The sequence below is a fragment of the Medicago truncatula genome, chromosome 7, assembly GCF_003473485.1.
Source record: "Medicago truncatula cultivar Jemalong A17 chromosome 7, MtrunA17r5.0-ANR, whole genome shotgun sequence".
In the NCBI taxonomy this organism is placed as follows: Eukaryota; Viridiplantae; Streptophyta; class Magnoliopsida; order Fabales; family Fabaceae; genus Medicago; species Medicago truncatula.
Window position 1 is genome coordinate 42,201,226 of NC_053048.1, and position 24,090 is coordinate 42,225,315.

Consider the following 24,090-nt stretch of genomic DNA (forward strand, 5'->3'; position numbering starts at 1 on the left):
CATCATCAATATCGAACATTCAACGTATTAGATCATCGGGGAGGAGGTCCAAATATCTTTTCAATTCCATCGCATGATATAAATGATATGTAAATATGTTTTTAGTCCTTTTAAATGTATCAACCTTCAATTTTAATTTTATTATATATAATTCATAAGACCTTAAAATATCGTTACTTTAATAATTTAACTATTTGATCTTAAACATTATTAATTTATTAATAATTTGAAATTGAAGATTAAATTTAATATTATATAGGTAAATTTTAAATTATAGATGCAAGGAGGATGATATGAAAATGTTGATGTTTGAATCTTGGATTCCCCAATTCTTCCTACTCAAATAATATTTAGGATATGAAGATGATGAAGAATAATATTTAGGAAGAATGGTGTTGATGATTATAGATGAAGATGACAATGATGGTTGTGTGGTGATTAAATAGTAGGTTTAATTATTATTTTTGGGATTTTCTAGATTTTATTGATGAAGTTGTTGTTCAAGATGATGAGGGAAGAAGAAGATGAATGGATTAACTTAGGTGTTAGTAGTTCACAGTAAAGTACAAAAGACCCTACATGATTCAACAATTATCTTTTAAAGAAAAAATAAAATGGTTAAAATAAAAAAATTTAGTAAGGCATATGGTGGACCACCTTTTAGACATTTGATGTTAAAAACTAACAGAGAGGACTAAAACAGTAAACGACAGAAGACTTATGGGACCAAATTGACATACTTAATAATTAAGGGATCAAACTGAGAAAATAAAATAAGTTAAGGGACCGACGAATGTATTAAGCCTTAAATTTAATATTATATAGGTAAATTTTAAATTATAGATACAAGGAGGATGATATGAAAATGTTGATGTTTGAATCTTGGATTCCCCAATTCTTCGTACTCAAGATGTTTTAATCTAACAAATAGACTACTTAATATATTTACACCTTCAGCAATCATAAATCATAGTTTGTATGACTTTGAAGAAAAATATAATCAAGAAAAAATGTTTACATTGATTCAACAGATGTGATTGACTCGTTGTGTAAAATAATTTTACACTTCTAAATCATATTAATTAAATCTATTAAATATTTAAATAAATGGATAATACCATATAGTGAGAGATAAATACCAAAAAGGATGCAGTGTAGTGAGTCCTACCACTAAGTGAGTTTAACTACTATTAATTATTGTGTTTTGTTAACCGGCGCTCTCGGGACATTGGTTAAGAAACTAAAAATAAAAAGGAAAAGTTATAATTTGCATTTAAGAGAACAATTTTTTAACTTTTAAAATGAGTAAACCACCAAATTAATCTCTGCCTTTGTACCAAATTGTCAATTCGGTCCCTGACTCTATTAATAACTCAAAATAGTCTATGTCTTTGTCAAATGTTTCTCAGATTGCTCCCTGACTCTATTAGTTGTTTTGTATTTTGAGTGTTATTGACCCAATGTCTTTTGGATATTTTTTAGTGGTTAATGACATAATGCCTTTTGGATCTTATTTGATACGTTAATGACTTAAAATGCAAAACAACTAATAGAGTTAGGGACCAATCTGAGAAACGTTTGAGAAAGACAGGGACCATTTTGAGTTATTAATAGAGTCAGGGACCAATTTAAGAATTTGGTACAAAGACAGAGACTAATTTGATAGTTTTCTCCTTTTAAAATATAGAATACACAATTTCCAAAAAAATGTTTCATTTTATACTTAACTTCTTAACCAGTGCTCGGGAACACTGGTTAATATTTCTCTTAATTGTTTTCAAACTTGTTTATGTTTTATCTTTTCAAATAGAAGAAATAGAGACTAATAAATAGAAATAATCTTGACTCTAATATTACACCGTTTTTGAAATGAGAAAATGATTTGTGTACACAAATAACATTTCCCATTAAGCTTGAACTAATGATATTGTTTAAGAATTTATCTTAAAAATACAAATCTAACATATTTAAAAGTCATAAATACAAATTTAATGTAAAAGTTATTAGTTTTGTATCCTTAAACAATGTTTTATGTGCATTTGTTAAAATTTTCAAACAAATAAAAAATATAAACAAGGAAGCAAATGTGTGTTCATCCAAAATGCCTAGACCACGTACTACACAAGTGTAGGAGTCAACACAAGAGGTCCCAAAGTCTTGTTATCATATCATGCAAAATTACAAGTTAATGTGTGTACACAAGAAAGACTTAAATCTCTACTAATATGCATACAAGTAGTATAAATCATGATTCTTTATCAACATATATATATATATAATACAATCCTACAAGCATGAATTTAACTCAATACCTGTATTTTTACACCTATAGAGACAACAAAACATAAAAACAATATTTAATTGCAATTATTTTAAGGGTATTTTAAACCCCCTAGCCGCCCAGAACAGCCACCCAAATTACTTCCAACTCTCTCTTTCTCTCTCCAAAATATCTCCTATCACATTTCCCATCCCAACAGGTATACCCCTCCATATATAAGAATCCCTCAAAAAACAACAATCACAGTAACCTTTCCTTTCTTTCTTTCCACCATCATCATCATCATCATCATCAATAACAAAAACAGTAACATCATCATAAACACATGAACCAAACCTCTCTCTCTTTCAATCCATAAAAACATATAACCCTAAACAAACACAACACAATCATGTCCCTTGAAGACTCACTAAGATCTCTTTCTTTAGACTACTTAAACCTTCTCATCAACGGACAAGCGTTCAGCGACGTTGTTTTCAGCGTCGAAGGACGTTTAGTCCACGCACACAGATGCATCTTAGCAGCAAGAAGTCTATTCTTCAGAAAATTCTTTTGTGGGCCAGACCCACCTTCTGGATTAGACCCATCAGGAAACCGAGTCAACCCATCCGGTTCAGCTAGGTCTGGTGTTATACCAGTTAACTCTGTTGGATATGAGGTTTTCTTGTTGATGCTTCAGTTTCTGTACAGTGGACAAGTTTCTATTGTTCCTCAGAAACATGAACCTAGGCCTAATTGTGGTGACCGTGGTTGTTGGCATACACATTGTACTTCAGCCGTTGATCTTGCTCTTGATACTCTTGCAGCCGCTAGATACTTTGGAGTTGAACAGCTTGCATTACTCACTCAGGTTTTTATTATTGTTTTTGCCATTAATAAGTGTAGTAGAGAAGAGTAAACTATCAGCATCATCAGCATCAGCATCATCATCAATCACTCTTTCTTCTCTTTTTTTAGTTCTTCTGTGACTTTGTGATTTGTGTGACCAGTCGTATGTTTTTTGGGTCTTGGGAATTTCCACAGTTACTGGTTTTTGGGAACTGGGAAGGGATATTTTTATTTTTATTATTATTTTTTGTTAATTAATGGGTGAGGAAAGGAATGAGAATGAGATTTTGGTCTAAGAATTTTTGTATTAATTTTTTAATGAAATAGGTAAGAAATGAGAATGAGATTTTTTTGATCTAAGAAAATTTGTATTAATTTTTTTTTTATTTTTTATCTATCCCATCGATCAACAATAGATAAATAAAAAACTTGGTTGGTTTGATTCCATTATTTGATCTTGTGTCTTCTCTTGTCAGATAAGTACTGAATAACTGTATATATATATTTTTGTTTTATTTTGTTCCTCATTAATTAATTCTACTGTCTAAATCTCATCTTCCTCTTCACAGTTCACACTCAATTGTTACTTCAATTCTCACCGTAAAGACAGATAAACATATTCATTAATCTCACCGTCACATTAATTAATTCCTTTGATTTTATTTTTTTGTTAATTTGTGATGTACTTTTGAAATATTTCATGTCATGTGTGATGTACTGGAAGGAAATTAGAGGAAAAGAGACATGACAGTTTTCTCGATTTGGTGTTCTTTCACCCACTAGAATGAGTTTCTAAATTTAGATCATAAATCAATCTAGTCTTGTCTTCTAACACAGTCAGCTAGTGCACGAAATCTTTCTTTCCCAAATACATTCACTTTCCTCATTTGGTCTTAAAGAAGAAAAGGGTCCATTTATGTCTAACTCCCTTTCATTTACCAAATGAGGATAACTAAACCACTTACTTTCTTCTCTTTGCTTTTATTCACGTTTTCTTAATTTTTTAGTTAAACCAAATCCCAAACCTTTTTTCCCTTGCATGAAATGTAGTTTTTTATTTATTTATATAACAATCTAAACTATAGGTAAAATAATTTTAAATTTGTGTGTACATTAATACAACTCCGTTTGAGGTTGCATCAACTATTTTTCGATGTGTTTATGTGACGATAACACAATCGCGATTAAGACCACATGTATTATATATGATTTTATATTTAAAACCTAATTTCTTGGATTGAATTAAGTTTGATGATCAAACATTTTTCCAATTGTAAATGCATTTTGTATAGGACATATTTTTATAGGAAGTATGTAAGATTGTAGAGTTTGAACACCAAAACTCTTGATTAGTACTCATTGTTTTGTTTTTTTTTTGCAACAGAAACAACTAGCGAGCATGGTGGAAAAAGCCTCGATTGAAGATGTAATGAAAGTGCTCCTAGCATCAAGAAAACAAGACATGCACCAGCTATGGACCACATGTTCCCACCTTGTAGCAAAATCAGGTCTTCCTCCAGAAGTACTTGCAAAACATCTCCCTATTGATATCATAGCCAAAATCGAAGAGCTTCGCATCAAAACCTCCTTATCACGCCGCTCCTTAATGCCTCACCACCATCATCCTCACCATCACGATCATCTCACCGCTGCAGCCGACCTTGAAGACCAGAAAATCCGTCGGATGAGACGTGCCCTCGACTCCTCAGACGTTGAACTAGTGAAACTCATGGTAATGGGAGAAGGCCTAAACCTCGATGAAGCATTGGCATTACCTTATGCCGTTGAGAATTGCAGTAGAGAAGTTGTGAAAGCCTTATTGGAACTCGGTGCAGCCGATGTTAACTTCCCGGCTGGTCCAACCGGTAAAACCCCGCTTCACATTGCAGCGGAGATGGTCTCACCGGATATGGTGGCTGTTTTGCTCGACCACCACGCTGACCCAAATGTGAGAACAGTTGATGGTGTTACACCATTGGACATTCTAAGAACCCTAACTTCGGATTTTCTATTCAAAGGTGCTGTCCCTGGATTAACTCACATTGAACCAAACAAACTAAGGTTGTGTTTGGAACTTGTTCAATCTGCAGCTCTTGTTATGTCGAGGGAAGAAGGAAATAACAACAATAGTAATAATAATAATAATGCAACAGCTTCTTCAGCAACAAATATGTATCCTCATCATAATATGAATGAAGATCACCACCATAGCCACAACAACAATAACATGGATTCAAGGTTGGTGTATCTTAACCTTGGTGCTAATACTCAAATGAGTACTTCCAGAATGGATTCTGGTGATGATGATAATACTCACAGGGAAGCTATCAACAACTCCATGTATCATCATCACTCTCATGGTCATGACTACTAATCAATCTACCTTTGAATGTAAGAGTAGTTACCTAATTAAAATTAATAATTTTAAATAGATCACATCACTAATATTATATATTTAATTTCAAAGTTATTTCAATTACAATTAATGGACCATGATGGAAGATTTAACGAGGGGAAGGTTTTGTCCATGAAAAGTGCTTCATCATGGTGGATTATAACAAAAAAAAAAATATAACTTTGTTTTGTGAGATGATATATAGTGGTAATCACTGTTAGTCATTTTATTTTTCTTCTGTTTTGGCTCTCTGATATTTAGTTGGGTTTATTTTTTATTTTTTATATTTTTTTTATATTTTTGGTTTTAGGCCTATCAAATACTAGTCACCATTTGAAGTGCGGTTTCATAGGAGGATGGGATAAGAGACAAGGAGAATCTAATTATCAGTTCAATTTTATTTTTATTTTTTGGAATGAAAGGATGCATGGAGGAGACTTTAGGTCAAAATTAAATTTATTTTCAGCTTCATTCATCTGTCAAATTCTTAGTTTGTATTTACTGATCCGAAGCTAATACCACGGCCTATTTATTGTCTTCCTTTTATTATTTCAATTCATCTTGTCCCACCCCCCACTTTCTCAATTATTTTCAATTTATTTTGTGTACTACCATCTTTTATATGATTAGGAAAGGTTGATTTCACCCAACAAAAAAAGGTGTAATTAGTAAAGATTTGACTCATTTTATAAAGATATGTGTGTTTAAATCTCTATGTCAATTCAAGATTTTTTTTAAACCATAAGACTTTTCATAATTTTTTGTGAATATAGCTAAACCACATCTAAATTTTTCATCAACTTTTTAAAAAATAAAAAATAAAAAATGTTTCATCAATTTTAGAAAGTTTTTTCTTTTCTAGCTAGTTTATTTTTCAAAAGGTTTGTTTATGTAAAATATTATTCAAATATGATACGGTGTCCATTTTCTTTTGTTTTTCCACCTAATATATTATTATGTTTTGTTCTTCCTAACATTATGTAGGCCTTTGGAGCAATTCATTGGCAATTAGTTCTAAACTTTAATCATATATTATTCAAATAAAAATCATGTGGCTGTGGACAATTTGAATGGTTGTCTTGCATGAATGCAACAATGAGTGTGACCACACATGTCAAGTTAAAAAATTGGCACTATCACCTTCCATATAATCCTCTACTTGTCCCCCTTGCCTTTTTTAGCCCTCTTTTAGACAAAAACAAAAATATAAACTTGCACCTAAAAACTTATTATATTCTTAATCATTTATTTAATTATTAATATGGATCTTGTCTAAGTTCAGCGGATGTTAGTTAGGGAAGATTCTAGGGGATACTCTATAATATTATTAATTCTCTGCTTCAAGGTATGTTATTATACATGATCCGGAGCCATGGCTGCATGTTTCTTTTTAGTATAAAAAAAGCTGCATGTTTCTTTAAAATTATTGACCTAGCACAAACCTCTTATATTAGAAAAATTAATGCCAAGCATTTATGATATGGAAGTCTTGTCTACAAAAAAAATAAATATTTATACCGATTTGAGTTGAAACGAGTTTGATCATTTTAAGGTATATTTGGATGGAGGATTTTGAAGAGGATGAAAGGAGAAGACTTATTTTCTCCAATAAATTACATACATTATAAAATGTTCTTTTAAAATTGATTAAGTAATTGAAATTTGTATACTTCATCTTTCAATTGGATTGAAGATCGATTCGCTATTGTGGTAGTCTAACCTCTTCCATCAACTAAACCCAACTTCGGTTACTTGAGTTTTGTCCAAAAATCACTCCTTATGACATAGTTAAGGATAAGGCATAATTAGGGAAAGGGGAAGCGCAAGTTTTTGGAACCATATGTTGGTCAGGCATCTCTTCTCGAGACTATTTATTTTGTTGGAGCAACAAATGTGTCTCGTGGCAGAAATTATGGGAGAATGGGTAGAGTCCTATGTTTGTTTAGGATGAAGGTTGGTTTTAAGTTAGTAAAAGGGTTAATATTTAAGGTAATGTTGTCAAAGGATGATGACGGGTGGTAGAGTTGTACTGAGGCAAACTCTTAAAAGTACTTTTATGCATGGTTTATATCTTCTTGAGTAAAATCTCCACATCTATTACTCTAACATTTTCTGGCAACCGGTAAGATTGACCTTTTGGCAAAATTATGGGATAGTTTGGCACTGTAAAAAAGGTGACCATTTTTTCTTGGCAAATGCTTTTAGGGAGTCTGAGGAGCATTTATTTGCAAAATGCCGTCAATGTTACCAGAAAACCTTTGTATTTTGCTTCAAAGCTTCTGCTTCTTTTCCAATAATGGGTTGTTGCTAATTTGGCATATAGTTTTGTCGTCAATTTGATCGTTGGAACTGAAATCATTTTTTATGAATGATGTGTCAATCCTTTAAACTGCATAGGTTGGTAGTTCATTTGAGTATTATTTATTTATTTTTTTACGTATATTTCATTTCAATATGGGTTTAGTACGATTAGTAATTTTACTCTCCTTTTCTAATATAATTGATATGCCTGCTTCTTAACAAAAGTAGATAATTTGAGTTAAAGATTAACTTAAGGCTGGCAGATATACTAAAAACCATTTTTAAAACTACTTACACCTGAAAAATGGGCTTTGTTATGCTGAGATATCTTTTATAAGCCTTTTGATGAACAAATAAAATTGTTGAGTTTTTTTTTTTTAAAGAAAATAATATTGTTGAGTTGTATACTTTCATCATGTTAATACATATATCACACAGTTAATTAATTGATTGAAATAATAAAGCTTGCATATAAATTTTTTGACTTCAAATTTTGAAGTGTACTCTCAAGATTTTTGATGTCAATTTCGTCATGTTAGTTTGATTTCTTCTATAACTAAGATAGATGTAGACTGCGCTAATAAAAAACCACCATGGGAGTTTACAATGCAACTCCACCCATCATTACTAATTGATAATTGAGTCGAGAAGAGATAATTTGTGAACATGTTGTAAAATTTATCCTCCCAAATATAGAACATTCTCCTCCATTTAATCTTCCAACCATTTTTTTGAGACTAATCAATTTCGTTGTTTTGATATTGCAAATAGCCATGGATAAATAAATTTGAGAGCGTTTATCTCTACACCAATTATCTTGCCAAAAAAAGTCGCACTCCCTTTCACTATTTTCTTTTTTATCACCTCCGATAGCCAATCTCCCATCCCCGCCTTTATCCGGAGTGCCTCCGATTCCACAAATATCGTTCACCACATTGAAGCAACATTTTGTCTATTAGAACTCAATATAAACGAACTAGTGACTACTCCAAGCCATACTTTGCCATTATCACCTTTCTCCAATGAGACTCCCCAAGCACCGAGAGCCTTCACCTCCATTTTGAAAACAAGCCCTTGTTAAAGAGCCTTAAATCCTTCGCCACAAGTCCACCATAAAACTTAAGATGAGATTAGATATGTAAAGAATGAATGTAACAAGTGATAACTACTTGTTTATTTTGGGGAGTTTATTTTTCTTTATGATTCAAAATCCTTTTAATTTGAGGAACTCAAAAATTGTTTTGGATGAAGGTTTATATAAATTCTTTAAATTTAATCTATCATGTTATCATATTCCTAAAATTTTAAAAATATTAATCATAAATATTAATTTATCATTCTTTAATTTTATTTATTTTTATTTTTTTTAAAATGTGAAAATTTTCTCAATTTTCCTACATTTTCCACCCTTCTAAGTTCTCCCCTCCCCTCAAATTCACAAAACAAAGCTTAAATAAAATGACCCTTCATGCTTCGGTTAGCATAAAAGAGCCGCTCGAAAGACAAATTTCGGATATACACAGCAAAAATCTGATGGAACAATGAATGAAACCAACACTTAAAACTGTGTTCAATTGAAGAAGATGGAATTGAGATTCTAGGGTTTCTATGGTTTTGAGAGAGAAAGAGAGATATGAGTAAAAGACTTGTGTAATTTTATTGAATGAATTGAAATTACTATTTACAAGAGTAATGAGGTATATATACATCAAGTGATGTAACAAAATCTGAAAACAAACTCCTAACAAACTTATTACTTCACATGCAAGTAACTTGAGTTAGTTACTTCAAGTGCAAGTTTCTAAACAAACTACTAATCAAAGATAAAGCTAAAATTAACTAAACTGAAATACTAAACCAATAAAATCAAGGGCTTTATGGATGGTTTGATCTTTGATGGGCAGTGCTAGACTGCTAATGGCATCCCAATTTTTCCAATTACGCCAATGACCCTCTTTTCAGTTTTTGATCTCATCAGCAAGTATATATGCTTTGTTTTCTTTTTTTAACGTGAAAGATATTTCATTAAAACAATCATATCGGCTAAGAAACAATACAAGGAGGACAATCCTTAATTCAAATTGTGTCTACAGAAGATAAAACAAACTTAACTAGATGAAGAAAAGAAACATTAGAAGATCGTTTCACATACTCAACCAAACAACTAATAAAAGGAAAATATAATATTACGACAATCATCTATAAGTAAGCCAGTATAAAAGTAATCAACAACGTAGTTATTTAATGACTGAGTATTTTTCCTTTGTTGGCAAGATCACACACTCAAAGATTAATCCACACGTCCAATAATCTTAGAAAGAACATACTAGAACTCACTAGAAAGAAAATATGTTTAACATGGTTCAACACTTGATGCACATTCCAGAAAACAACTCAATATAGTTCATTTATCATCTTAGTATCACCCTACACTACTCTCGCTCAATAGTTACACAAAATGGTATTCAAATGATCACTCACACCTCCTATTTCTAAGACATGGTTGGAGATGCCTCAATTCTCCATATGATAACCAACGAATGGGCTAACCTCTTCACAATCTCTGGGTAACACGAGGCAGACTAGCTAGTAGCGGCGAGTTCAAAATTACAACTCGCTCCGCCAAAAAACACTAGATTAAACAGTCCGACTCGATTATCCATCCCATTTTGTCATCTGTAGCCAACGGGGTACCGACAAAAGTGGTGTCATGGAAGGATAGTGAGGGGTTTTGAAAGGAGTTGTGTTATTTTGACACGGTTCAAATATATAGTTAATTATTTTCGATAGATGATTAATTAATAACTATGAAGATGTCATGACCCTTTAACCATCAATTCAATACAATTATTTTTACTTTAAAATTTAAATGTTATTAACCATAATTTCTGTGTCAAAATACAATTTCTCATATTAACTTAGACTTTAAAATTTAAATGTTATTAACCACAGTTTGTGTCAAAATACAGTTTCTCATTGAAAGTTGACTTTCACAAAGGTAAATGTAAATTTTGTAAAGGGTATTGTATGAGATATACAAAAAAAGGGAGAAGATGCATTAAAAAATCAGGTGTGCAAATAGCAACCATCTTATTCACTCTGTCCAGCTTGATAAAAGGATCCGGGCCATTGGTCCCTAATATTTTGAAGATTGATTTTAGCACAATACAATTTTTTTAAGGTTTATTAAGTAATATTCTTGTAAATATTCAGAATTTCGTCAGTATTTTTAGTCTCTCTAAAAATGTTCGTCAACATTTTTTATCCCTAAAAATGTTAAAAGAGACTAAAAAATATGATTATTTTTTGTAAGGGCTAAAAACTAAATTCTTAATATTTATAGGGAACATTTAATATCATTTGTTCAAACTATATACTTCTTGGATAATTTGTTCAGAATATCAGATGGTTTTACAGAAATTAATTCAAAGAAATGTAAACTTCTTATCACTATTCTAAATTTTGCCACTGTATGAACGTTGCCCACCTCTAAATCATGCACCATTATGGACCAAATTGAGGGCTAATACTTACAAATCAATCAAATTAGCATAGTATCTACTGTTATATTATAATTTGACCTGAAAATACCATAAGATTAGTTGTAAAGTGAAAAATATCTCCCACTTTTGTTATTATCACAATTATGTCACTTGATTCAGGCATATATAATTAGACCATGAGCAGTACACAGTCAAACAAAGCATGGAATTTGTAGGAATTGGATTTGTGGACGTGTGCACTAAATCTTAACTGCAGATGATGTTACATTGTGCTAATCTCAAATCCGTTCCATCTGAATAATTGGCCCATCCACCAATTTAATCTAAACACCTTAGCTTAATTATTATCTTATTCTATCCTAAGAAAATTCTGTTTATAAAAGTAAATATTATTCTCAACCCAACAGATGTGAGGTGGAATATATTCTTTAGAAGAGTTGATTACCCATCTAAGTGGGTTCGATACTCTAATAATAAGTGTGAATTGTTTGAAAAATTCAACCAATATTTCATCTCTATTAAACACTTATTAATGCCTTTATTCTTTTGTGACTGCTTTTTGTTGTCCCTTGTGCTAAGCAAAGGATCCAAATTCACAGTAAAAAGAAGAAGAATAATATGTTATGTTTTATTTTGCTTCCTAATCTATTAGATAAAAAATCCTAGTCACCTTTCAATTTAATATCAACAATCAACATGCTTCTCTACTTTTTTGTTTTCATGAAGGAATCCAAGTATGAAACAAAACATGAGAAAATTCAGATGCTTCAAGAAAAGCTTCCACAGAAGGAGTTTAAGTAGAAAGTAGCATTTTAAAAAACTTATAAAAGGAATAATCACTCAGCTAAGTTAAGTTCACAAAAGGCCCTTTGAATGGAATAGCCAACCGAATTCCAAAAGATAAAGTTTTCTTTTTCATTTTTAAGAAAAGCATACTCACAAATAAGAGAAAATGTGAAACAGTTTATTAAACTCCATATTATATTTTTTTATATATATCTGTGGGGTCAATCCATGATGTATATATACCAACAGCTAGAAGATCAATATACCAATTTAATTCAGCACATACACATACCTTGATTGATACAAGTGCAAACCAGCCACCTTTACACAACTCACTTTTTTCATTCTTCAAAATGCAGAAACCAGAGATTCAGAGAAACCAGCCTCCACCAGGTTCCCTTATATGCATCTCTCTCTATCTCAAACAAACATGCATGCATACATGCATGCAGTAATAAGGAACTTACCTTTCATTTTTTCATGATTTCAGGATACCCAACTGACCAGGATCCCCCCACAAAAAGAAAGCTGTTCATTAGTACAAAGAAGAAAGGAGATAGGGGCTTCATTGAGGGATGGTAAGCTTCTGAAGGGAAAGGCACAGAGATTAAGCTTCTGTTTAGTTAATGACTTGGTTCAAAATAATCCACAAAAGCCTTCAAACAAATTTATTTGCATAACCACTTATCCTTTTTATTTATGATGCAGCCTCTTTGCTCTGTGCTGCTGCTGGCTTTGTGAAGAATGCTGCTGAACTATACAACTGTGGCATGCTGGAGAAGAATTCATATTAGCATATATGCAATTACTGTTACTGCTTCTTTCTATGTTGTTATGGTTTGATTTGAGCAGAAGTGAATCGTATTCGTATTACACTATTACTTACTATCTTACCCTGTAATTTCGTTGTTGTAATATTAAATTTGCCTATTTACTGATTATGATATTTGTCATAAAGCATAATTCCTCGGTTTTTCCAAGCTGCTTTAGTATTTTTTTTTTTCTTCATATAATTATGAACCTTTGATTAAACCGGAAAAAATGAATCGGTGATTAATACGATACAGACATCACAAAAATCGTGAATGAAGCGCATGGTAAAATATTCTGCATCGCTCATTTCATAAGCCATACAGATATTTTTCATGTTCTGCATGGTTAACCATGAACCAAATCTTTTTGATAGTTAAATCTAGTTCTTATAAACCCATATATATATATTGAAATGAAAAGATAGAAAGAATCAAGAAACTGAGTGTTAAACTGGAAACTTAACGAAGAAAATGAAGAATTTCTCCTCAAGGGCTTTTCACTTTGCAGATAATTTCTTATTTCACCACCTACTATCCAATGTACAGAATGACCTTCCACAACCGCACATACCCTATTTATCTATCTAACCAAATCCCCTTTGATTAACCAACTGTCCTATTTGAGGTGACAACTAGGGTACCCATGAAAGAATGGTGGGTAATTTACCCCAACCAATACACATTAGCCACATAAGCACATTTTTAAGTGGTATCCATGAACTATCTTGACCCCACCAACAAATTGCTCATTTTCATTGGTTGGTGGGTAATTTACCCACCATTCTTCATAGGTAATTTAGAAAAAACCCCTATTTGACCATAAATATTCTTCCCTTGTTCTTTGTCCACAATATCGCCCCCAACACGAAAATCTAACTTTGTTCTCCAAGGTTGCAATCTGAAAGTTGGTGATTGTCATTAACTTCTGTAGAAATTCCAATTCAATGCCTTCCAAAAGCTCTCCTGCTAAAGATGATTTTCCCTTCACCAAGGATTTCTTCTTTAACAACAATTTGCCATCACCAAAAAGAGGGTTTGTGCTTTAAAATTGCTATGAAATTAGGATAATAGTAACCCTTCACGAACTATTCATGTACTGGCCCTTTCGTGCCTTTCCTTTGAATTTTAGGCAACTTTTGGCTTTGGCAACATATTAAAACAGTTTTCAGAAAAAAGAATAATAAGGCCGTGATTCAGTCAAAAGTTAATACCTCAAACTATATATCAGGTGACATATAGAAGCGTTCAGAAAAAGCATTTAAAGTGTCTTGCCCAATCATATGCACTAATATAGATAACATAAACAAGGAATATTCAAAGATGTATTGTCAAATGAAAGCTTACATTCTGAACTTTCATAGATTAATATTATTATATAATTTTTTTCTTCCGAAGAAGCCAAACTAGCCCACTAAAATTGGCACTGGAAAGAATCAAACCTAAAACCTTGAGAGAAGCACACTCGAAGGTTCCAAGCCAACACCACCAGGCCAACCCAAGTGGGTTTTCTTATACAATTTCTCATAACATGTGGTCACTTACAGGGAAGTTTTTAGTTCAACAGATAGAGAATCTTGCAATAAGTGAATGCAATACAAATACATGACATTTTAGCTATTCTGTACAGACATGGCACTCAAGATATGTTTCAGTGATATTCATACTCAGAGATATGATCCCTTCCTGCCCATCTCTCTTCATATTTTCCAAATGAGTATGCAACTGAAGGCATCCCAGTCAAGTGAAAGGGGTCAGGTTCAATTCCATAATCAGTGAGTGGCCTGTTCTCCAAAATATCATCATGCTTTTGTACAAATTCTGGTATCTCAATCTCTCCTTTCTTTATATCATCCCAAAGGTACTGAAGGCGGCTTACATACTTGATCTTCCAATATAATCTACACAAAGATCAAAGCAAACAGAACCAAAAACTAGTAAAAATAATGAACATAAGAAAATTATACATTGGGTGTCACTTACATTGATGAAAATATAGGTAGAAAGGCCGTTACTGTTCGCAATTGCATTTTGTAACCATATAATTTCATTTGATGCTTAACATAGGTTGTAAAATAGAACACACCTCTAAACATTTCTGTTAAGAAAACAATGACTGACTTACCCTCCACTCAAGAAAAACCTGCCAAGAGTAGCCATGACAAGCCTGGAACGAAGCCCAGGGTGGATGAAGTACAAAGTTTGAAGCCTGTCCTTAAATTCATCAGGAAGATCTTCATAAATCCACCTCAAGATTGTCATCCCAGGAGAATTATCCTCATTCGTAACAGTGCTGTGCAAGTAAACAATGCAAAATGGCCCATCTGGTAACTCACTGAATAATTTGTGAAACACATACCTCTTCAGCCGCTCTGCACTCACAACTGTTGCTGCATATCATTTAAAGAAGGTATCCAACATAAGAGATAGAATTAATAAAGAACAGCTTCTAAGAAAGAAATAATGTGGATACATATTGCCAGGGGTTTAAGTTTATATTTTCTTTCTCGTCAATTTTCTTATTTGAACTAAGGTTTGCTCTTTATTTTCATTTTTCCCTGGCAGAGTGCAGTAAACCTCATGCAAGGGAAAAAAGGAAAGAAATCTGTAAGCAGCATGTAGTGATGACAGGAGCGGTGAGATGGGAGGGTGGCAGAAATAGTCATGAAGAGTGAAATTTACTTCCGTAATTTACACAATATTAACTAACACGTGGGAATGGTATTGTAATGCAGTTTGATCTGAGCAATGTAAAAAAAATCACTTAATTAACATGTGATATTAAGGGTATCATAGGAAATAAAAAAATAATCCCATCACAAGTAACAAAACTTGTTAGTTTTTTTGGTATGAGTAAATAACCCTAAAACGACAACTAAAAAGGAACAGAGGGATTATAAACATAACACCGACCAAGAGGCCTAAATTAAGTGCTCTTTATTTGTGTTGCAAAAATGTAATTTTAGAGGATTATCCTTTTGGGTGGGGGACAGATCAATAATATAGACCAAGCATAGTTAAGGATTATGTCTCAGTTCTGTAAAGCTTGACTCTTTGATGCCAAGATCAGTCTTTCTTTGCATCGCCGAACTTTGACATATCTTGTGTTTAGTTTATCCCCAACTTAATATCAATGAATTGTTTTTTGTATAAAAGAACATGGATATCAACTAATGCATTTCTACGATGAAACCACTCCAACTGCAAACATGAGAACATAACATCATCTTAGCTAACACTCTGCCAAAAAATCGATAAAATACACCAGAAGGCAGAGTGGGAACCAAAAGTTTTATGGGCGACAGACACGAACCGAATTCTTTGCAAGAACCAGTATAATCCATCATGCTTGAGACAAGAAAAATGCAGGGCACAAATGGCATAGAATCAGTAACTGTTTCTGTATCACATATATACATCAACCAATATAAGCGAATGTTCGGGCAAGCGTTTGTCAAACATGATCTTAAATGAACTTGATTTTAGTATAACAAATTCAGTTAAACTTGAGTTTGAAGTGAATTTAATTAGTGCTGTGATGTTTTTACTCTAACAACATATTAGACATAAAACTAAAAGCCCTGTTTGGAAAAACAACTTAATTTACAGCTTATAGCATAAGCACTTAACATGATAACATAAGTGCTTATGTATAAACTAAGGGCCAGTTTGGATTGACTTATTTTGTAGCTTATGCAAAACAGCTTATGCAAATAAATAAATAATTAAGCAGTTCCTAATATTAATTATTGTAAGAACCAGTATAATCTGAAATTCTGAAGCAGATCTATCATAAAGCACTATGAGCTTGATATCTAGCTATAATACGTTACAGTAGAGGAAAGTACCGGGATAGTGCTTTCCAATGATGCGGAGAATGCGAGTGCCATTTTTATCAGTTCCTTGGAGAGTGAAGAACTGTAAGAATTCGAGATCGGAGAAGTCTTCGTCGGGGGAGAGGTACTGAGAACAATCGTGCCAATTCTCTTCTTCTTCTTGCTGCTCATGGAGAAGGAAAGGTCGGGCATCGACGGCGAGATCCGATGCTAAGACCACCACTGAGAATTCCTCCGATGAACTCATCGCCGCCTTTGCTATTTTTCAGTGTTATTCCTGTGCAGCGTGGCTGTGGATAGGGGTTTGTGAATGATTGTTGTTACTGTTCACCAGTTTTTTTTTTTTTTTTCTGCTAACTAAGGGCATTATTTAAGGCATAGTTTTAAAACAGCTTGGTCATCGACTCGGTTAAATGACTCCATCTTAAGATTAAATTTTTATTAAGATTTAACCAAATTAAATTTGATTGAATTAATGTCCGTCGACACTTAGAAACTAAAATGTAATATGTATATTAATATATTATTGTTTAAAGAGTGTGGCTATATTTTGTTGACATGAAATATACTTTTTTTCTTTTTTTTGTTGAAAGAGACAAAAAAAATATATTTTATTTTGCATATTATTTAATTTTAATATACAATGTAAATTTTCTACAAAAACTTATATGAATATATTATTTTTGGGGAAAGATTTTGTTTTTGACAAGAAATAATGTTTTTAGTGTAGAGATGATATGTATATTATTATCATTATTGTGTAAATATCATATTTAAAAATGATGTGTTCTTTTTGAATAAAATATTCGATGTGTTCTTTCCAATGAAAGAATGAAGATGTAATATACATACATATGTAATATATCCTCGTGAGCATAGTTCAATTGATAGAGATAATGCATTTTATATATAGGGTTCGGAGTTCGAACCTTGAACACTCCACTTATTTACTTTAAAAGTAAATTTCTAGCCAGAAGACTACTGACAAAATATATATATATATATATATATATATATATATATATATATATATATATATATATTTCAATTACTAGCACAAAAAAAATGTGGATGCGGTAGTTTGGTTTTAGTAATACACTTTGATGTGCACGGTTTGATTCATATATTCATCCATTTTTTCAAATTTTGATTTTTTCAACAAAAATCAAAAGTCAAAGCAGATGAAACCATAAGGAGCAATGCATTAAACCGAGCATTAATTAGTATTAATATGCACATAATGGCTCTAGTTAATGACGATAAAAAGAAGAAAAAAAATTATTAAACCAGTTTGACTTTGAAACCGGCCGACTCACCGGTTTCCATCGATTTTATCGAGCCACGCCGATTTTAACCGGTTCAATTGCACGAACGATTTGATAAACAACTCGAACCGATTATATCACCGGTTCACAATCCAACCGGTAGAACCAGCCGGTCCGAGCCAAGTTTTAAAACTCTATTTTAAGGATTCTTGATTAAAAAACTATTAATTGAAAATATTCAATACTTCAATTCCTGATTCACTAAATACACAAGTTTCTATAAAAAAAAAAAAAACCTATTATATAAAGTCCTTAAAGAATGTCTTTAGGACACACGTTAACATTTTTTTAATTCAATTTTTTTATATGTGGTTCACCGTGGATTTTATTATCTCAAAACACTCCATTATGTTCATTTTAATTGTCTTTTAACATTTTTTGTCGGTCTTAACGTCATTGTTATTTTAAAATATCAATGTCATATTTTTTTCTTTGTTCTTATGTCATTTGTTGAATTTCATCTAACTTAACTACTCCACTAACTACAATTAATAATAATATTTTAATAAATAATATTAATTATATAATTGAAATCAACACAATTAACTATTTCTAAAAAATACGTACACAATCATTGAACGACTAATCCCTCCACTCCATTGTATAAGAAACTTTGTTTAAATTTTTTATGTTTCTATTTGTAAGAAACTTTTTTTAAAAACAGTATATCTTTGGGTCACAAATTTTCTCTTCTCGATTCAACTTTAGGTGTATTTATGGCGTAAAAGATTTTTTTAACCCTCATTTAATGTTTGTCTTTTTAATATTGAATATATTTAATACTTTATAAATTTTTATGAAAAAAATGCTAATTTATAAGGGCAAAATGGTAAGTTCAAAGAATATGAATTTTCTTATCAGTATATTTATATAGAAGATATTGCCGCTATAATTTTTAAATGTATCAAAATTGTAAACATATCTCCAAAGCCGCTTTTGAAAATAATCTTATAGACTAATTAATGCAACATCATAATATAGTCTCTTTGAATATGTGTGTGGTGGAAGTATGAATGAAGCATGTGAGCTTTATTAATTAATCAATCAAGGAAACATTAAAAAGATAACGTGAATATCTGACCGTTATTTTGTTTCTCCTCGAGGCCGTTTTCTTTCTTGTATCGAAACTGTTCTTCCCCATGTATGAATTCTTCTGCCACTCTTCACTCATTCAATTGCACCCTCTGACTTCAAACCGCTATACATCAGAAGTAAGTTTCTTCACATTCTCCTATTTCAAAATTTTCAATTTGAACAAACCGTTATTGCTCCGCCATACACAATTTAGAATTAATTGTTGTTGAATAGTGTTATATCATAGCGGAATTTGAACAAACACTTATACACTACTTTCTGTAATACGATAGTATACGATACAACTGGATCTGGGATCTACAAAAACACATGACATGCTCAAGGAAACCAGCAACATTTATTTAAATTCTTAAACTATATCCAATTTCTTTTGACAGATTGCACAGTATTAGCACATAAGCATAAACTTGAAGGAATTGTCACTCGAATACAATAGAAGGGCATTTCACATCTTGCTTCAGGTTTTGAATAAAGAAGAATCTAATTCAAGTGAATAATGGTCGTCAACAGATTGAAGCGGGAGCAATGTGACCGAACAAAACATGATTCTAGCTTCTCCCGCTGGAAGGTTCATATCAATTATCTATATATCTTTTCTGTTGTTAATAATAATGTGTCGTGTTTCTTATGTTAATGTTTCTACGAATCTGTGGTAAATAGAGTCTTGTATTTATAAAATATGTGCCGGTGATGCCTAAAGCCTAGTGCTTTCATTCTTTTAGTGATTATTCTTAGTGTTAATTCTCCTTCCATTTAGATCATTTTCTGGGCTGCCACTTTTTATAGCTTTCAGTTTATACTTTGAAGAAAAAACTATTGATTGTATGATGGCGTAGTGCTTAAAGCGGATGTAATGTGGCAGACTAAAAAATCTCAAGAACAAGATATTTTTTTTTATTTGGTTATTGGCCCAGCGGCCAACACATGCTCAAATAAACACACATACACGAGAGGGGGAAGTGTGGTGACCCGGGATCAAACCTGGGGATTCCACTTAAAATGTCCTCAAAGCCAAACTACTAGACTGTAATAACAAGGATGAAAAGAATTCATCTCCAAGTCATTGAATTGATGACAAAAAATTAATTGAATGGATAAGTTTTATATGAAACTGAGTAGGGAAACCCGGTGCACTAAAGCTCCTGCATACGCAGGGTCCGGGAAGGGGTCCCACCATTCGGTGTATTGTACACAGTCTTACCCTGTTTTTTACACGAGACTGTTTCCAGGACTTGAACTCGTGACCTTCCAGTCACATGACAACAACTTTACCAGTTGCGCCAAGGTTATCCCTCATGAAACTGAGTTTATATACTCCATATTATAGTTAAGTTAACAGCTAAGCTAAGTTGTTATTACTAAATAACTAAATCCATAATAGAATGACGAAAACTAGTTCTTTCAACTGTACAAATCTGGTTACCTTCTTACCTTGGTTTGGTTGCTCATGTTATAAACTGTTTTCAGATTCTTATTGGTCCTTCTGATTGGGAAGACTATTCCAAAGAAAAGGAAGGATCTACCAGATACAGGATTCACAACCTTCCTCAGAAATTGGGTCCGGGGGTGTACGAGCTTGGAGTAGCTGTGTCGCGTAGTAATCTGGGCCGTGAAATTTACAAGCTTTCCACTGACCCTCGTCGTATAGTTGTGGTTTACCTTGGAAAAGCTGACAATGTGAGAGCAAGACTCCAGCGTTATGGCAGGAATGGAGCTCATTTGAGTAACACTTGTATGTCAGATGACTCTTCTCTGCGAACGGGAAGGTCATTGTTTCAGGAGATATTTTCACAAGGCTTCCCAATTGTTTATAGATGGGCTCCTGTAAGTACATATCTGATATTTCATTTGCATTTCAGCTTTAATATCAAGATGATTGCAACTAAACATGTATTAATGGTTTCGGAAGTTAAGCTAGATGACTATTAGCCTCAGCATCTTAGGTTCATTTCAAAAAAGTCATTGATTGGAAATGCACGTTATCATATGATAGTATAGGGTATAACTCAAAGGTTTTGGATAAATCAGATAAAATTTGACCTCCATTCTTAAGCTATGAATTAGCAGTGCTCATTTAAAGGCCTGAAATCTATGTAATTTCGGTTGTAATTTTAAGAGTTATGTTTGAATTTGAGTATATAGTGAAATACTAAACATATTTCATTTAATTCTTAGTCATAATGGAATGATCATTTTATAATTGTATCTAGATTGTTCTTAGAGCTAACCCAATTCCATTTTAAATGGGTCCAGTTTTGCTTTGGCCTATATTGCTGTGTATTGGGTTTGTTCAGTTCTAGAGAGATGTTAGGATCCAAAAGTGACACAATCAAAATTTAGGACAAGGTTAGGGATAGGTATAACCTGCTCCAACCTGTCTCTTGCTTGCCTCTAGTCTATTAATTTATGAGAATTCATATTTATGTCTATACCTGATGTCTCTGATGGAATCCAAAATCTACTGTTGATGTGTAGTGTCGCATTTTACGAAATTCGGCACCAAATACATTTGCATCTTACACAATAGATATATAAAAGTGCAATTTTTTTGAACTATAATGGTTTATTTGTGCAATGTTGTTTATTGAACAGATGCAAAATGAGGGAGATGCCCTGAGAACAGAATCACAGCTGCTTAGTACATTTGATTATGCATGGAACACAATCAGTAATGGTACAAGGCGGCCTGATGATATTCATCAAATGCTCAACAAATTAGCCTCAGGCACTAGAACATTTTCAGATGTAGCCAAATTGATTCTACCCTTCACCCAGAAAAAAGTGGGGATACCAATTAAATCAAGCAAACTGCATCTGACAGATGACAAATTAGATGAAGCTGACAGTGGCAGCTATAATGTCCTATCCCGTGTGTTCAAATTCAACAGGTCACGTCCTAGGATAGTTCAGGATACCACTGTTGGTAGTGCCACTAATGAGAATGCTAAAATTTGCGGAGTGATGTTGACCGACGGTTCTATTTGTAAAAGGCCACCGGTTGAAAAAAGAGTGAGGTGTCCTGAACACAAAGGAATGAGAATAAATGCGTCCACCACCAAAGCAATCAGATCACCCAAGTCAGAATTAGAAAGCATTGTACGTAATGCTTATAGGTACCAAAATGCCAGCCATGATGTAGAAGACCCTCCTCAAAGAACGGTTAAGTGTCATGTTGAGGAGGGTATCACCAAAACCATTATCTGTGGAATCATCTTGGATGATGGATCTACTTGTAGAAGACAACCGGTTAAAGGAAGAAAAAGGTGCCAGGAACATAAAGGGAGGAGAATTCGTGCAAATTAGAAAAAATAATTGAATTTAGGAGTACACAATTTTCGCATAACAGATTTAAAGTGCTATGCATAAACCACATAATGTACTTATTCAAGCTTGCACAGAATTTAGTTAAAAGCAAACCATATATGAATTTAGATGGTTTTTGTTGTATGTACAAGGCAACAATGTGTGAATACGTAAAGAGTAGAAGGCGGTTGAAGGTCTTAACTCCAGCATCTGGATTAATGTAAGTATACATCGACATTGTGGAAAAAATAACAAACAGCTCTCAAGGCAAAAGTCAAATAGTTGTAGCTAATAGGTAGTAAGATAAAATTGTTGGCAATTGTCAATACATAGACATTACAAAGAGTAAAGATTTGTAAAGAGAAAATTTGTAAAGAGTAAAGACATTTGATACAGTGGACCATAAGTTCAAATCCGTAAATTCGCCGCGAGTTCTTTACAAGCAAAACAAATGGAAAAAAGAATAAGAGCAAGCTGTTTTCCTTCATTCTTGAACCAATTTTTAATGTGTTTTTATTTGGCTAAATTGCACTTTTCGCCCTTTATGTTTTAAAATATTGCAGTTTTGGTCCCCTATTAAAAAAATAGCAATTTTGGCCCCTTTCATCAAAAAATTATTGAGAAGACGCCACGTGTCCCAAAAAAGGGGTCATAATCGCAACTTTTTGTAAAGATAAGGGGTCAAAAAGCATATTTCCCTTATGTTAGGAGGTCAAAAGAGCATATTTCCCTAAACATAGGGGGTCACTTTTGCCATTTTTTTAATAGAGGACCAAAATCGTAACATTTTGAAACTTAAAAGGCGAAAAATGAAATTTTGCCTTTTTATTTTTAACATTGAACCCCCTCATATTTTTTTGTTGAACCAACTCTCTTAGAAAGCGAGTCTTGGTTTTTCACGTGACCATCTTTTTCCCTTATCTCTAATTAAAGTTGCTCCACACACACCAATTAGAAAGCCAAATAATAATAATAATAATGTCTCTGTGAGTTTAGATCAATCGATAGAGACAATGGATAATAAATATAAATTCTGAAGTTTAAACCTTAGTCACCATAAAAAAAGCCAAATGATATATATATTGACCAGAGGAAATATAATAAACTATTTTGGACTTGTCCAAAAGATATTATTTTAGTACATTTTTTTTGTTTCTTTAATAAATGTCTTAAGATACTAGTTAGTATCACCTAATTTTAAATAAAAATATAAAAAATATTTTTATATGAATACTTAGACGATAATGGTACACACGCATGCACGCGTGCACGCGCACACACATACTATATATATAAAGGGAATACATAATTTTGAATTAACTTTTTCACTTTCAAATAGACCCTTAAACATATTTGTCTGTTAGAATGTTATATTGTTGGTGTCATTAAAAAAGATAAGAATTTATATTATATTTATTATATTTATTATATTATTTGTTACAATATGAAAATGCAAAATATCTATACTTTTAATCAAAGTCAAAGTCTCATTTTTAACAAAATTTCATAAAACCACTATTAGTAGTTTATATTAGCACAATACAACAAGCGGATAGGCGGATACGGAGTGTCGGTCTAAATGCTAGTTTGTTAAAATTCGAATTCCTAATTATCCATAAGCCCAATTA

The 24,090-nt window shown here is 32.5% G+C and overlaps 4 protein-coding genes across 6 annotated transcripts; 2 read left to right on the forward strand and 2 right to left on the reverse strand.

Annotated features, from left to right (window-relative positions):
- The first annotated feature begins 2,585 nt into the window (after nt 1-2,585).
- On the forward strand, nt 2,586-6,045 carry LOC11417633 (BTB/POZ domain and ankyrin repeat-containing protein NOOT1-like). Its single transcript, NM_001424638.1, has 3 exons — nt 2,586-3,131; nt 4,494-5,500; nt 5,815-6,045. The coding sequence occupies exons 1-2, from the start codon at nt 2,673-2,675 to the stop codon at nt 5,481-5,483; spliced, it is 1,449 nt and encodes a 482-aa protein (NP_001411567.1). The 5' UTR covers nt 2,586-2,672; the 3' UTR covers nt 5,484-5,500; nt 5,815-6,045.
- Nucleotides 6,046-12,374: 6,329 nt separating this feature from the next.
- Nucleotides 12,375-12,866, reverse strand: LOC112416770 (uncharacterized). Its single transcript, XM_024771365.2, has 3 exons — nt 12,803-12,866; nt 12,590-12,672; nt 12,375-12,492 (listed from the first exon to the last, which is right to left on the reverse strand). The coding sequence occupies exons 1-3, from the start codon at nt 12,864-12,866 to the stop codon at nt 12,436-12,438; spliced, it is 204 nt and encodes a 67-aa protein (XP_024627133.1). The 3' UTR covers nt 12,375-12,435.
- A 1,338-nt stretch (nt 12,867-14,204) lies between these two features.
- LOC11422204 (ganglioside-induced differentiation-associated protein 2) lies at nt 14,205-17,091 on the reverse strand. Its single transcript, XM_003624967.4, has 3 exons — nt 16,752-17,091; nt 15,029-15,293; nt 14,205-14,804 (listed from the first exon to the last, which is right to left on the reverse strand). The coding sequence occupies exons 1-3, from the start codon at nt 16,984-16,986 to the stop codon at nt 14,555-14,557; spliced, it is 750 nt and encodes a 249-aa protein (XP_003625015.1). The 5' UTR covers nt 16,987-17,091; the 3' UTR covers nt 14,205-14,554.
- Nucleotides 17,092-19,075: 1,984 nt separating this feature from the next.
- On the forward strand, nt 19,076-22,910 carry LOC11419140 (protein EFFECTOR OF TRANSCRIPTION 2). Of its 3 annotated transcripts, XM_039827284.1 has the most exons (5): nt 19,084-19,275; nt 19,537-19,561; nt 19,641-19,727; nt 20,627-20,983; nt 21,752-22,909. In XM_039827284.1, the coding sequence occupies exons 3-5, from the start codon at nt 19,656-19,658 to the stop codon at nt 22,460-22,462; spliced, it is 1,140 nt and encodes a 379-aa protein (XP_039683218.1). In that variant the 5' UTR covers nt 19,084-19,275; nt 19,537-19,561; nt 19,641-19,655; the 3' UTR covers nt 22,463-22,909. The 3 variants fall into 3 exon arrangements, with proteins under 3 accessions (XP_039683219.1, XP_039683218.1, XP_003625016.2); XM_003624968.4 differs by having other exon boundaries at nt 19,537-19,727; XM_039827285.1 differs by lacking the exons at nt 19,537-19,561; nt 19,641-19,727 and having other exon boundaries at nt 19,076-19,275; nt 21,752-22,910.
- The last annotated feature ends 1,180 nt before the right edge of the window (nt 22,911-24,090 follow it).